General features: G+C 47.1%; 1 protein-coding gene and 1 pseudogene across 3 annotated transcripts; both read left to right on the forward strand.

Moving 5' to 3' along the window:
* Positions 1-1,525: 1,525 nt before the first annotated feature.
* CLEC4F (C-type lectin domain family 4 member F) lies at positions 1,526-13,509 on the forward strand. Of its 3 annotated transcripts, none has more exons than XM_054475643.1 (7): positions 1,526-1,662; positions 2,218-2,334; positions 2,665-2,754; positions 4,997-6,115; positions 9,560-9,711; positions 12,287-12,405; positions 12,936-13,509. In XM_054475643.1, the coding sequence occupies exons 1-7, from the start codon at positions 1,602-1,604 to the stop codon at positions 12,949-12,951; spliced, it is 1,674 nt and encodes a 557-aa protein (XP_054331618.1). In that variant the 5' UTR covers positions 1,526-1,601; the 3' UTR covers positions 12,952-13,509. The 3 variants fall into 3 exon arrangements, with proteins under 3 accessions (XP_054331618.1, XP_063505518.1, XP_054331617.1); XM_063649448.1 differs by having other exon boundaries at positions 1,602-1,662; positions 13,064-13,263; XM_054475642.1 differs by lacking the exon at positions 12,936-13,509 and adding an exon at positions 12,763-12,829 and having other exon boundaries at positions 1,602-1,662.
* Positions 10,683-11,464, forward strand: LOC129030371 (MOB-like protein phocein; annotated as a pseudogene).
* Positions 13,510-13,713: the final 204 nt, after the last annotated feature.

A 13,713-nucleotide genomic window follows, 5' to 3' on the forward strand; every position in this document is an offset into this window, starting at 1 on the left:
CAAGTGAGGTAGTGACCCCACTTCTGCCTGGTCAACTACAAATTTGGGGGTTCTGGCTAGGCAAGGTGGCTCATGCCTATAGTCCCAGCACTTTGGGAGGCTGAGGTGGGAGGATCACTTGAAGCCGGGAGTTCCAGACCAGTCTGGGGAATAAAAAGAGATACCATCTCTACAAAAAAATAAAAATAAAAAATTAGCCAGGTATGTTGGCACACACCTGTAGTCCCAGTTATGCTGGGGTTATGCTGGATGCGGCAGAGGCTGGGATGATGGGGCTGAGAACTGAGGATCACTTGTGTCCAGGAGTTCAAGGCTGCATTGACCTATGATTGCACCACTGCACTCCAGCCTGAGTAACAGAGGGAGACACTGTCTCAAACAAAAAATTAGGAGGTTTCTGCAACAACCTCTCAGTTTTCATAATTCACTAGAACAATTCACAGAACTCAGAAAAACACTGTACTTACTATTCGTTTCTTGTAAAGGACAAAAATAGCCTGATGAAGAGGTACACAGGGCAAGGCCCAGTGGGGTCCCAAGTGCAGGAGACTCTGTCTCTGTGGAGTCAGGGCATGACACCCTCCTGGTATGTGGACCACCAATCCCAAAGCTCCTTGAATCTCATTTTTCAAGAGTCTTTATAGCCCAGACCCCAGGCCGTCTTCCATACCTGGAGGTATGGGAGTAGGGAATGGGAGTGGGTGGCTGAAAGTCCCAATCTTCCAAAGTCTAATCCCATGTTTGGTCTTTCTGGGACCAGCCTCTAGCCTGAAATTATCTAAGAGTCCACCCTGTGTCACCTCATTAGCATAAGCCCAAGGGTAGTCCTAAGGGGCTTATTATGAATAACAAAAAACACTCCTGTCACCCAGGAAACTCTAAGGGTTTTAGGAGTTCCGTGTCAGGAACTGAGATGAAGACCAAATATATTTTTTACAGAGTTGTCCCTTGGTATCTGCGGGGGATTGGTTCCAGGACCCCCACGGGTACCAAAGTCCACAGATGCTCAAGTCCCTTGTACAAAATCATGTAGTATTTTTATATAACCTCCGCACATCCTCCTGTATACTGTAATTCAGTTGTGAGGCCCCAAGTGGCTGGTCACCCCGCTTCCTCCTTTGACCTGCAAATATCGGCTGCACTGACCTGACCCCTCTTTTACCTGACTCCTTTTACTTAAGAGGTTCTCGGGCTAGATTAAAGGTCAGCCATAGTCATAACGATGTATTCTATGCAAAGCTGAGACCCCCTTCCTAGGTGGCCAGTCCCAGCCCCCAGAGAAGAAGAGGTATGTTTGGGGTTATGGTGGATGTGGCAGAGGCTGGGATGATGGGGCTGAGAACTGACGGGAAGGTGCTAATGGGAAGAGGAAGAAAATAGGGCAGATGGGTGTCTGGGAGCCTCTAGGGGAGGGGCCCACTGGGGCGGGTTTCTGCAGAGTCAGGCAGGGAGGGAGGAAGAGCTGGGAGGGTGGTCAGGACCTCTGTCAGGAGCATATAAATGTGGGCGTCTCAGCTTTGCTTCCACTGTCATTGGTCCACAGGACGGCCCTCCCAGGAGCCAGTGGCTAGGAGCAGTGCTGGAGGATCAAGGAAGCACAGATGGACAGTGAGGCAGTCCGCTTCTGCACAGATAACCAGTGTGTCTCCCTGCACCCCCAAGGTGAGAAAACTGGGGCCCCAGCTCATGCCCAGTGAGGGATTAGCCTGCCTGTCCTTTGGCCCTCCGCCATAAGGCAGCTTATTGCTGTCTTATTGCTCTCCCCAGACCCTTGTCCTTGGGGATGCAGACCTGGCAAGAGAAAGGGGATGAACGTTGAATTCAGATGGTCCTGGCTTGGAATCCCGGCCCTGCACACTCAGCTGGTCCTGTGAGGCCTCCCTCCCTTCCTTTCTTCTTTCATTCAAACTACACTTTTGTTGCTCTGTGCTCTGTGCCAGGTTCTGTGCCCTGTGCACCACCAAAGCCTCCTTGAGATTTGGAAAGCGGTGGTCTCGGTCTCAGAGCTCCTTGCCTCTGTGTTGCTACCATACCCACACCTAGCTCTGATGAACAGCCCAAAGTGTTTCATCTTCCTTCTCCATAACCACTTGCATGACAAGCATGGCAGGGGTTATCATCCCCATTAGACAACCCAGGAAACAGAATCAGAGAGGCTGACTGTGTCTCAGCCTGCACAGCACCCTCTCACCTTGGACACCGGCTTCTCCCCTGCAGAGGTGGACTCTGTGGCAACGGCTTCTGCAGACCCCAAGATACCGAGGCTCGTTCAGGCTACCCTGGCATTTATGGCTGTGACCTTGGTCTTCTCTCTTGTGACTCTCTTTGTAGTGGGTAAGCCCCCAGGTGACCCAAATCTCACTAACTTTCTCTCCTTTCAGCACAAAGTCCCCAGGGGCCCCAGATGCACACTCTCTGGGCCTCTCTGCTCCAGGAAAGATCATTCCACCTCCAGCTCCAGGCCCAAGCCACAGCTTCCCTGGGACCAGATAGAGGCCACTGTCCAAGGGGGAGCCTCCCAAGAACTGAGGTTCATGAGGGAAACCCTGGGAGGGTCTTTGCTGCTATCTCCCCGGTTCTGGAACCCTACCTCTGTGTGGGACAGCGTATCCTCCCAGGCTCAGGGCTGGGGATTTGCTGACCTGGAAAAATGGAATGTCTCAGTTCAACAGCACACAAGACCTGTTCCGAAGCCTGTGCAAGTCGTAATTCTGGGAGACAACATTACTGGGCATTTACCTTTTGAACCCAACAGTGAGTAGCCACAGTGGGGGTGGGGTGCAGAGGGAGCTGGGGCCTTCAGATGCTCAGACCCTAGGATGAGCTTCTCCCCCAGTACCCCCAGACCACTGAATGGGCTCCACCATCCTCATAGAAAGAGATAATTTTTTAAAAACACAGTTTTATTGAGGTCTAATGGTATATATATTTAAAGCATACAATCTGTTAAGTTTTGACATATGTATGTACCCCTGAAACCATCACCACAATCATAATCACATAGTCATCCTCCTCACCCCAAAGTTTCCTTGTGGCTCTTTGTAACTCCTTCCTCTCCCTTCCTCCCCTCATCCCTGGGCAGCCACAGATCTACTTGCCATAACTATAGATTAGTTTGCTTTTTCTAGAGTTTTATAGAAAAGGGATCATAGAGTATGTACTCTTTGTTCTTTTCTAGTCATGTGATCTGCAAATATTTTCTCTCAGTCTGTGACTTGTCTTTTCATTCTCTTAACAAGATTTTAATTTTGATAAAGTCTAATTTATCATTTTATTTCTGTTATGGATTATTCTCATGGTCTCGTATATAGAAATCTGCCTAATCCAAGACTACAAAGATGTTCTCCTTTGTTTCTGGAAATTGTACAGTTTTTAGTTTTTGTTTTTGTTTTTGTTTCTTGACGGAGTCTCGCTCTGTCGCCCAGGCTGGAGAGCAGTGGCACGATCTCGGCTCACTGCAAGCTCTGCCTCCCGGGTTCACGCCATTCTCCTGCGTCAGCCTCCTGAGTAGCTGGGACTACAGGCGCCCGCCACCACGCCTGGCTAATTTTTTGTATTTTTAGTAGAGACAGGGTTTCACTATGTTAGCCAGGATGGTCTCGATCTCCTGACCTCGTGATCCGCCCGCCTTGGCCTCCCAAAGTGCTGGGATTACAGGCGTGAGCCACCGCGCCCAGCCCAGTTTTTAGTTTTACATTTAGGTCTCTGCCTCATCTGAGTTAATTATTGTATAATGGTGTGAAATGTATTGTTCCAGCACCATCTGTTGAAAAAGTTATCTTTCTCCATGAATTGCCTTTGCACCTTTGTTGAAAATCAATTGTTCATATGTGTGGGGGTCTACTTCTGGATTCTCCATTCTGTCGCATTGATTTGTTTGTCTATCTTCACAAAGCAGAATCTTTGACTGAACTTCCAGTACCTTGAAAGGTCGCCTCTCTTACCTTAGCACAGTGACTGAGGTCTCACACATCTACATAGGCAGTGCATGAGAAATAGTACATGGATGCTCCAGAAAGGGTCCCTGCCAACTTGGGTTTTTCTCCCTATTCCTGAGGGGAGACTGGAATCAGAAGGGGATCATGGATGTGTGAGATTAGGTCCTAGTTCGTGAGGTGAACAAAGGATGCTAGCTGGACCAGAGGTAGATGCATGTGAGGTTGGTGGGAAAGACCTTGCTGATTAAAGGGGCTGCGGAGTCTCCTTCAATGAACCTAGCGCAAGGCCTTTTACTCAGGTTTCCTGTATCCTCAAGCTATTCTGTAGGGACCCTTGCCCTGTGTAACACTGGGGGTGCTGGCTCTTTAAAAGGCCATCTCAGCTGAGGTCCAGTGTTAATTACCTGGAGGGCATGGCATGCCTCTATCATAGCACTGTGGGTTGAACAGGGTACTTCCTCCCGGCACACCTATTTTGTTTTGTTTCTGTTTCTTTAATTTGTGTTTTCTTCTCCATGGAATTTGCCATCATAAAACTTATGTTTGTGGTGGTTTTTGTCAAGTAACAATGGTGAATCAAGAGGCTCTATGCTTGGTGTACAAATATAATGTAGGACTAACCACAGGCTTTATTCATACCTATTTTCTTTCCCATAACGACCCATCTATGGTGAAATTTCAGTAAAATTAAACTTCAGCAGCTCTAGATGATATAATTGGTTACTTTCAAGTTGAGCAATTATAACGACAAAATAATCCAAGCCTTACCAGCATGACTCCTGGTAGCAGCTGGCTTACAGCAGGCAAGCATTTCAATCCTTCTGACCCCTTCATTTGTGTGTAACAGTGAATTAGATCTTTGTTTCTTGGCCCACATTCTCAGGTAGACCATCCCCAGGGTCTGGGTGGCTGTGTGACCAGGAGGGTGCTTGGGGGAGCACTGAGGGCTGTGCAGTACCCATTTCCCTTGGAAATGTTAGGAACACTCTGGTTGGCCCATACAATGCTACCCTACATAATGGGCCTCTTTGGCTGCCTTCTTCACTTCCTCCCTCCAGATTATCACCACTTTGGCAGGGAGACAGAAATGCGAGAGCTTATCCAGACATTTAAAGGCCACATGGAGAATTCCAGCACCTGGGTAGTAGAGATCCAGATGTTGAAGTGCAGAGTGGACAATGTCAATTCGCAGCTCCAGGTGCTCGGTGATCATCTGGGAAACACCAGTGCTGACATCCAGATTGTAAAAGGAGTTCTAAAGGATGCCACTACATTGAGTTTGCAGACACATATGTTAAGGAGTTCCCTGGAGGGAACCAATGCTGAGATCCAGAGGCTCAAGGGAGACCTTGAAAAGGCAGATGCTTTAACTTTCCAGACCCTGAATTTCTTAAAAAGCAGTTTAGAAAACACCAGCATTGAGCTCCACGTGCTAAGCAGAGGCTTAGAAAATGCGAACTCTGAAATTCAGATGTTGAATGCCAGTTTGGAAACGGCAAATGCCCAGGCTCAGTTAGCCAACAGCAGTTTAAAGAACGCTAATGCTGAGATCCATGTTTTGAGAGGCCATCTAGATAGTGTCAATGACTTGAGGACCCAGAACCAGGTTTTAAGAAATAGTTTGGAAGGAGCCAATGCTGAGATCCAGGGACTAAAGGAAAATCTGCAGAACACAAATGCTTCAAACTCCCAGACCCAGGCCTTTATAAAAAGCAGTTTCGACAACACCAGTGCTGAGATCCAGTTCTTGAGAGGTCATTTGGAAAGGGCTGGTGATGAAATTCACGTGTTAAAAAGGGATTTGGAAACGGTCACAGCCCAGACCCAAAAAGCGAATGGCCGTCTGGACCAGACAGATACTCAGATTCAGGTATTCAAGGCAGAGATGGAAAATGCCAATACCTTAAATGCCCAGATTCAGGTCTTAAATGGTCATATGAAAAATGCCAGCAGAGAGATACAGACCCTAAAACAAGGAATGAAGAATGCTTCAGCCTTAACTTCCCAGACCCAGATGTTAGACAGCAATCTGCAGAAGGCCAGTGCCGAGATCCAGAGGTTAAGAGGGGTTCTAGAGAACACCAAAGCTCTAACCGTGGAAATCCAGCAGGAGCAGAGTCGCCTGAAGACCCTCCATGAGGTCGTTACTTCACAGGAACAGCTACAAAGAACCCAAAGTAAGTGGGAGAGGGGAGTCCCATTGGGGAGGGCACAGTCTCTTGAGAGGGTAGAGTCTTCCATCTCATCAGCCTCTTTTTTACTACAACATGCATCTCCTTGACCAAATCCAGGGAAATGGGCCCGAGGAGCCTGGGCAGTGGTGGAGATGGTGTGAGGTGGGAAGTTCCTGCTCTCAAGTTGCTTATAACCTGGTCACAGTGACCAAATGAACATGGGAAACCAACTGTAAATGGCGCATGTGAGTGATAAGGATGGCATGGGCTAGTGGGCCACACAGCCTTATTTCTGACTTCCTGCTATCCCAAATGGTATGATCTTGAGCACGTTACTTACCTTCTCTGAGCTACACTTTTCTCATCTGCAAGGGGGAGACAATAACATTTGCATCACAGTGAGGATCCAATGAGGTCACACATGTAAGGCCTTTAACAAAGTACCTAGCATTCATGCCCTCACCTGATGCTTTATTGAGGCCCTGTGATGTGCTGGGTAAAAAGGTGAATAAGGTGTGATAGGTACCCTTGAGAAGCTTACAGGCTAGTAGTACAGACTTGCGTGAAAGACATACAGACAGGTATAAGGCTGATAGGTTAGAAGCAGGTACTGAGAACTGGGGTTTGGGGGCAGAACAAAAAGAAGGGAAAAGGAATCTTGTAGGGGGAGGAAAGAGATCTGTGGGGAAAGGATCAAAAGACGCTTTGTGAGAAGATGGCTCTTGAACTTCATCTCGAAGGGTGAATAGGTGTTTGCCAAGCAAATAGGGTTGGCAGGCATGGAGACCCAAAATCATGAGATTCTGGAAACTTCAGGCAGTTCTCTTTGACTGGCCTGTGTACAAGAGGGCAGCTGAGAGACAGAAGGGAGTGTTTGGGGCAGCCACTGAAGAAATGGGGGCTGACAAATGAGGGCTTGGTGGGCAGCAGTGACGTTCCACTTTACTGCTTTGCCCGGTTCCTGATCTGGGGTCAGAGTCCCCACTTCTTCACACATCTCCTAGTGCCCCAATGTCCTTACTCCTCCCAGCTCTCACTGCTGCTTTAGGTGAGCCCAGTGTTTCTCCACTTTGGGGGCACACTGGGATCGCCCAAAGAGATTTGAAAATACTGATGCCTGAGGACCCACCTCCAGAACTCTGATTTTTTTTTTTTTTTTTTTTTTTTTTGGTGAGGGTGTCTGGCATCAGGATTTTTTTTTAACTCCCTAGGTGGATCTACTGGCATCTGGGCTGAGAACTATTAGCTTAATTTTTTTTTCTCAAAGGGCAAAGAAATAGATATCTTAGGCTTTGGGGCTGTATGGTCTCTGTTACAACTACTCAACTCTGTTCGTAATTATAAAGCAAAAGAAAAAGACAGTAAACAAATGAGCATGGCTATGCTCCAATAAACTTTATTAAAAAGACACTGCTGACAGGCTAGAGTTTGCCAGTCGTTGGTTTAGATGACTAGTTCTGGGCATCAGAACCACCAGAGGGCTTGCTGAAGCAGATTGTTAAAACATAATTTTGGATTCAGTAGGGCTATGGTGGTCCTGAAAATGTGCATTTCTACCAAGTTTTCAGGTGATGCTGATGGTCTGGGACCACACTTTTCGAACCCCTGATTTACACCCATCTCTTACTGGGACTTTCGCCATTGTGTTATCATTGGTGTTTCTGGCCTCATTAGGAGTACCTTCTTCTGGTTCAGCTTCCACCAGGTTGACATTTTTCCAGTGCAAATCTGGACATATTACCATCCTTCTCAAAACCTTGCAGTGCTTCCCATTGCTCATAGGGAAAAAAAATCCAAACTCTTTCACATGGGATGTACCATTTAGTGCTGGTGAACCTGTCCAAATTCATCACTCACCCATCCTTTATGTCCTAAGAATACCAAGTAGCTTGAATAGATCAGGCTGTGCCCAGCTGTTCCAGACCTTTATGCCTTAGTGCTGATCCTTTTCCCTGCCTGGGGTGCCCTCCTTAACACTGAACACCTGGCAAACTCTTTCTCAGTCCTTTAAGACTCAGCTCCAGGCCGGGCACAGTGGCTCACGCCTGTAATCCCAGCATTTTGGGAGGCCAAGGCAGGCAGATCACCTGAGATCAGGAGTTTGAGAGCAGCCTGGCCAACATGGCAAAACCCTATCTCTACTAAAAATACAAAAAAATAGCCAGGCATGGTGGCGGGCACCTGTAATCCCAGCTACTTGGGAGGGTAAGCAGGAGAATCGCTTGAACCAGGGAGGTAGAGGTTGCAGTGAGCCAGGATCGTGCCATTGCCCTCCCGCCTGGGCATCCATAGCAAAACTCTGTCTCAAGGAAGGAAGGAAGGAAGGAAGGAAGGAAGAAAGAAAGAAAGAGAAAGAAAGAGAGAAAGAGAGAAAGAAAGAGAGAAAGAAAGAGAGAGAGAGAGAGAGAAAGAAAAAGAAAGAAAGAAAGAAAGAAAGAAAGAAAGAAAGAAAGAAAAAGAAAGATAAAGAAAGAAAGAAAGAAAGAAAGAAAGAAAGAAAAAGAAAGATAAAGAAAGAAAGAAAGAAAGGGAAAGAAAGGGAAAGGAAAGGAAAGGAAAGGAAAGACTCAGCTCCAGTAACATCTCATCCAGGGTGTCCTTCCTGAGCCCCACCTCCTGCTCAGATGAAACAGACCATACCTTCTTCCATGACTGTCCTACTGTGCATGTGATTTTTAATCAATGCATCTTCAACACCTTTTTTCCATCTGTCTCATTTACTACACTGTAAGTTCCTTAAGGGCATCAATCATGTGTGATTGATCTTTGTACAGTATGGCAGTGGCTAGCTGGAAGAAGTTAAGGAACGTTGCACAATGCATGTTGAACAAAAGAACAATTTTGTGATTAATTGAGCTTGTGCGGCACCATTTCAAACAGCTGTGGCATAGATGATGTCAAAGAGCAGGCTGTTGTGGCAGGGAGGGATGAAACAGCTGACAGAATTGGGGCTTGTGCTCACAGGATGAGCTATAAGAGTTTGAAAAATGGAAGACCAGGCAGACCAGGTGATGACCAGGTCCCAGGATGGCCATGGATGTGGCAGTGGAAGTGGATGGAGATTAAGACAAGGTAATGAGTAAGGCTATGGGATAGCTGTAAAATCCCCAGGGAAGATGGCAGAAGTTGGGGTGGAGAGGACTGTCAGATGATAGCAATGAGTTGGGAGAGAGGGTAGTATAGCCAGGAAGCAGGCATCTGGAAAGAGAGAGCTGCCTGAGCCTCCCAGGAGTGCCCCAAGCCAGGTGTCTTGAGGGCTGCTTCCTGGAGTGCTGGGTAGTGAGATGGCAGTGCAGCCCCCCAGGCCTTGCTCCTGGAGCACTGGGCATCAGGAATTGCATGGGCTTGTGAACCTCAGTGTGCAGGCCCTAGAGAGGTCAGAAAAGTTCCTTCTGGGACTCCTACCAGCAGCTCCTGGTCCTCTTTTCTCCCCAATCTTTGCTCCAGGTCAACTTCTCCAGATGGTCCTGCAAGGCTGGAAGTTCAATGGTGGAAGCTTATATTATTTTTCTAGTGTCAAGAAGTCTTGGCATGAGGCTGAGCAGTTCTGTGTGTCCCAGGGAGCCCATCTGGCATCTGTGGCCTCCAAGGAGGAGCAGGTCAGAGCTGTGAGCATGGGGTGTTGTTGGTGGAATTGGTGTGGAATAAGGGACTTTGGTGTTTTGGCCTTCCTGCTCTCAGCGGGTATGACAGAGACCTCCATGTCTCCTCCGCCAGGCAGGGAGCAAATATTGATTGAGTTCTGATGAGCACATGCACTAGAAGTAGAATCCCTGGCAGCAAACCTCCATGTCTTCCATGAATGGGGGAGACACCAGAGGTCAAGAGACATCAGCAGCGAGGAAGGCCAAGGGGAGGTGGCACCAGGTGATGCCCTTAAGTGCTAGGAGCACACTTCCCTTCTCATGCATTTGTTTTTCTCTCAGGCTTGTTTCCAGTTATCTTTTTTTTGGAGACAGTGTCTCGTTCTGTCATCCAGGCTGGAGTCCAGTAGCCTGATCATGGCTCACTGCAACCTTGATCTCCTTGCTCAAGCGATCCTCCCACCTCAGCCCTCTGAGTAGCTCAGCTCCCCCGAGTAGCTGTGACTACAGGTGCACGACACCATGTCCGGCTAATTTTTGGGAGTATTTTTTTGTAGAAATGGGATTTCACCATGTTGCCAAGGCTGGTCTCAAACTTATGGGCTCAAGTTATTCACCCAAGTGGGCCTCCCAAAGTGCTGGGAGTGAGCCACTGCATCCAGCCTGTCTTGATTTTAATGTCAGTTAATCCAACTGCTGTAGAGGGCCCATGAACAGGAGACCCAGGCTTCTTGGGAAGACCAGGCACACAACTATGAGTCCAAGGACCACCAAACGCAATACCGTCCTAGGTGGCTCATCTGTCATGGTCCTTATCAGAACTTGCCAGGATTACTAACAAAGAACCACAATGTTTGTGGTCCAATTTGACTTGCAGAACTGCCTACCCCCTGTGGCTCTGCTGAGACCACTGTTACTGGCCTGAGAAGGAACATGCAACTTTGTAAAACACATCTTCTTAATAAGCTATGGGAGGTGCTGGCACTATGGTTATGGCAGAGGGGATGGCAATGCTGAGGCAGAACAGGCAGGGCACCAAGGCACAGGATATCTATAATTGGCCTGATGAATCCTTTGATAAAATGGACAGTACACTAGCTGCTCAACAGTCTATTCAACAGAACGTAAGAGCAGATTGCTCCAATATTGACAAAATTCTTGAAGCACCTAAAGGCAAAGATGAAAGTGTATGGAAGTATGAACATTTAAGACAATTGTGCCTTTAGCTAATTGGACTTGCTGTCAAACTTCAGAGTGAATGCCATCCAGATACTTGTACTCAAATGACAGCAACTGAACAATGGATTTTTCTTTGCACAGCTCATAAAACTCCAAAAGAGTGTCCTGCTATAGACTATACTAGACACACACTTGATGGTGCTGCATGTCTTCTGAATAGCAATAAATATTTTCCCAGCAGGGTTAGCATAAAGGAATCATCTGTAGTGAAACCAAAATCAGTATGCCATAGGATTTACAGAATATTTTCACATGTTTATTTTCATCATTGGCAGATATTTGATGAATATGAAGATGAAACATTTTTGTGTCATCGGTTTATTAAATTTTTGATGAAATATAATTTGATGTCCAAGGATAACCTGATTGTACCAATTTTAGAAGAGGAAGTACAGAATTCAATTTCTAGGGAAAGTGAAGCATGAAGGGAATCATATGGAAAAATGTACTGATCATATAATTAACATTAATTATGTACTGTATATATCATTTTAGACACATCAATTGTGTATCCATATTATAGCTTCTTTGTTTAGTATAGGTTTTTGTATGCTGTGTTTGCATTTTAAAATGGGAAATACTTTTTTTTTTCTTTTGAGACAGAGTTTCGCTCTATTGCCCAGGCTGGAGCGCAATGGTGCGATCTTGGCTCACTGCAACCCTGCCTCCCGGGTTCAAGTGATTCTCCTGCCTCAGCTTCCCGAGTAGCTGGAGTTACAGGCACCTGCCACCATGTCCAGCCAATTTTTGTATTTTTAGTAGAGACGGGGTTTCACCATGCTGGCCAAGCTGGTCTTGAATTCCCGACCTCAGGCGATCCACCTGCCTCGGCCTCCCAAAGTGCTGGGATTACAGGCATGAGCCACTGTGCCCAGCCTAAAATGGGAAATACTTTTTAAGTTATTAATAAGCTGTATATTCATCAGTGTGGCATTCATGGTTTTTAAATAAGATTAGTATTATCTGTTTATAATGCCTGTTAATGAAAGAATTTACAGTTTGGTAAAATTGCTGCTGAACAATTATTAGATCACAGTCCTCATCAAACAAACCCATCTATAAAAAAAAAAGTGAGAGCTTGAGGTTTCACACAAGCCATTTACTAAAGAAGTAGACGTGTTTTCCTTTGGTTTTACCCTGAGTTTAGATATCCTAAAAAATTCTATAGTACATAGTTTTGTCTTACCTCTTAACTTTCCCCAAATGAGATAAAAGTGTTTTAAAATTCTGTTTAAAGTTTTTGATATGCATATATAATTATGTGTATATCTATAAGCAGGTTCTCCAGGTGGCCTGGAGAACTGGCTCCCCACACACAGGGGCAAACAATGACACTGCCTTTTCTCTGCAGGCATTTCTGGTAGAGTTCACAAGTAAAGTGTACTACTGGATCGGTCTCACTGACAGGGGCACAGAGGGCTCCTGGCGCTGGACAGATGGGACACCATTCAACGCCGCCCAGAACAAAGCGTGAGTCTAGCCACCATCTGGCGCCGTCCCGGGCACTGTCTTTGGTGGATCTAGCTACACACTGTGTGTCCCTTCCCAATAAGTGGTAGTGTTGTGTGTATATGTGTGTGTGACGTGTGTGATGTGTATGTGGTATATGTGTGGTGTGTGTGCCATGTATGTGGCATGTGTAATGCACGTGGTATGCGAGGTGTATGTGTGGTATGTGTGTGATGTGTGTGCATTTGGACACATAGGCGTGGTCATCGCTCTCACCTGGACTCCTCCACAGAGGGTCATTAGGAAAGGACAGGTCCTGAGGCTGGCATGCAGCCAATGAGTGGGTCTTTCTGTTCTTTTTCTCCCTACCCTACTCAGGCCTGGTTCCAAGGGATCCTGTCCCCTCAGAAGGTATATTAGTGTGAATTCTGGGGTGGGAGCTTGAAGCTTCGTAGACACCCCTCCCTGTCCCTGGATCCTCAGTAACTAAGGGCAACCTGAGCAGAGACACCCTCAGGGTACTCCTTCTCCCAGCCTTGTACCCATCCTAGGGCCACTAGGGGATGAAGGACCCATCTCATATCAGCTCCCTAGACCCATCCCATGTCAGCTCCCTAAGCCACAGCACCGGGAAGGGATGCTTCCTTCATCTAACAGAATAAAGCCCTGTTGTCTCCAGGTTTTGGGAAAAGAATCAGCCTGACAACTGGCGGCACAAGAATGGGCAGACTGAAGACTGTGTCCAAATTCAGCAGAAATGGAATGACATGACCTGTGGCACCCCCTATCAGTGGGTGTGCAAGAAGCCCATGGGCCAGGGTGTGGCCTGAGGGCAGGCCAGAGCTGAGGGGCTGCTCCTGCCTGCCAATACTGACCCTCCTCCTCCTCCTCCTCGATGCCTTCGGAGCCTCTGAGCTCTACTTGTTTTCTGGGGCCTTCTGTTGGCCTTGTGGACTTCCTGCCTTGTTCTTTGATTTAGCCCTTTCGAACATGCTTACCTCGAGTGACCCAGTGACATCAGTGGCTTCTCAAGGGAAGAGCCTTACTGTGCCCCTGTAGCCTCAGCACCCAGCACAGGCCTGTCAGACAGCAGGTCCTCAATAAATATTCACTGAATCAACAAAAGCTTCGTGCTTGCTTATCCCTTGTGGCAGCCACTACGCTCTCTCCTCCCTGGATTGGTTCTCCTTCCCTCAGTGTTCCTTCTGTCTCAAAACAAGCACACTTTTATTAAGGCCTTTATAGCTAGTAACTTTTTGCTAGTTTGTTGAAAACAGCAGAGGTTGAACACAAACTACAGGGACTTCATAGGGGTACAAAGTCCTAGCA

Source organism: Pongo pygmaeus, chromosome 12, assembly GCF_028885625.2.
Source record: "Pongo pygmaeus isolate AG05252 chromosome 12, NHGRI_mPonPyg2-v2.0_pri, whole genome shotgun sequence".
Lineage (NCBI taxonomy): Eukaryota > Metazoa > Chordata > Mammalia > Primates > Hominidae > Pongo > Pongo pygmaeus.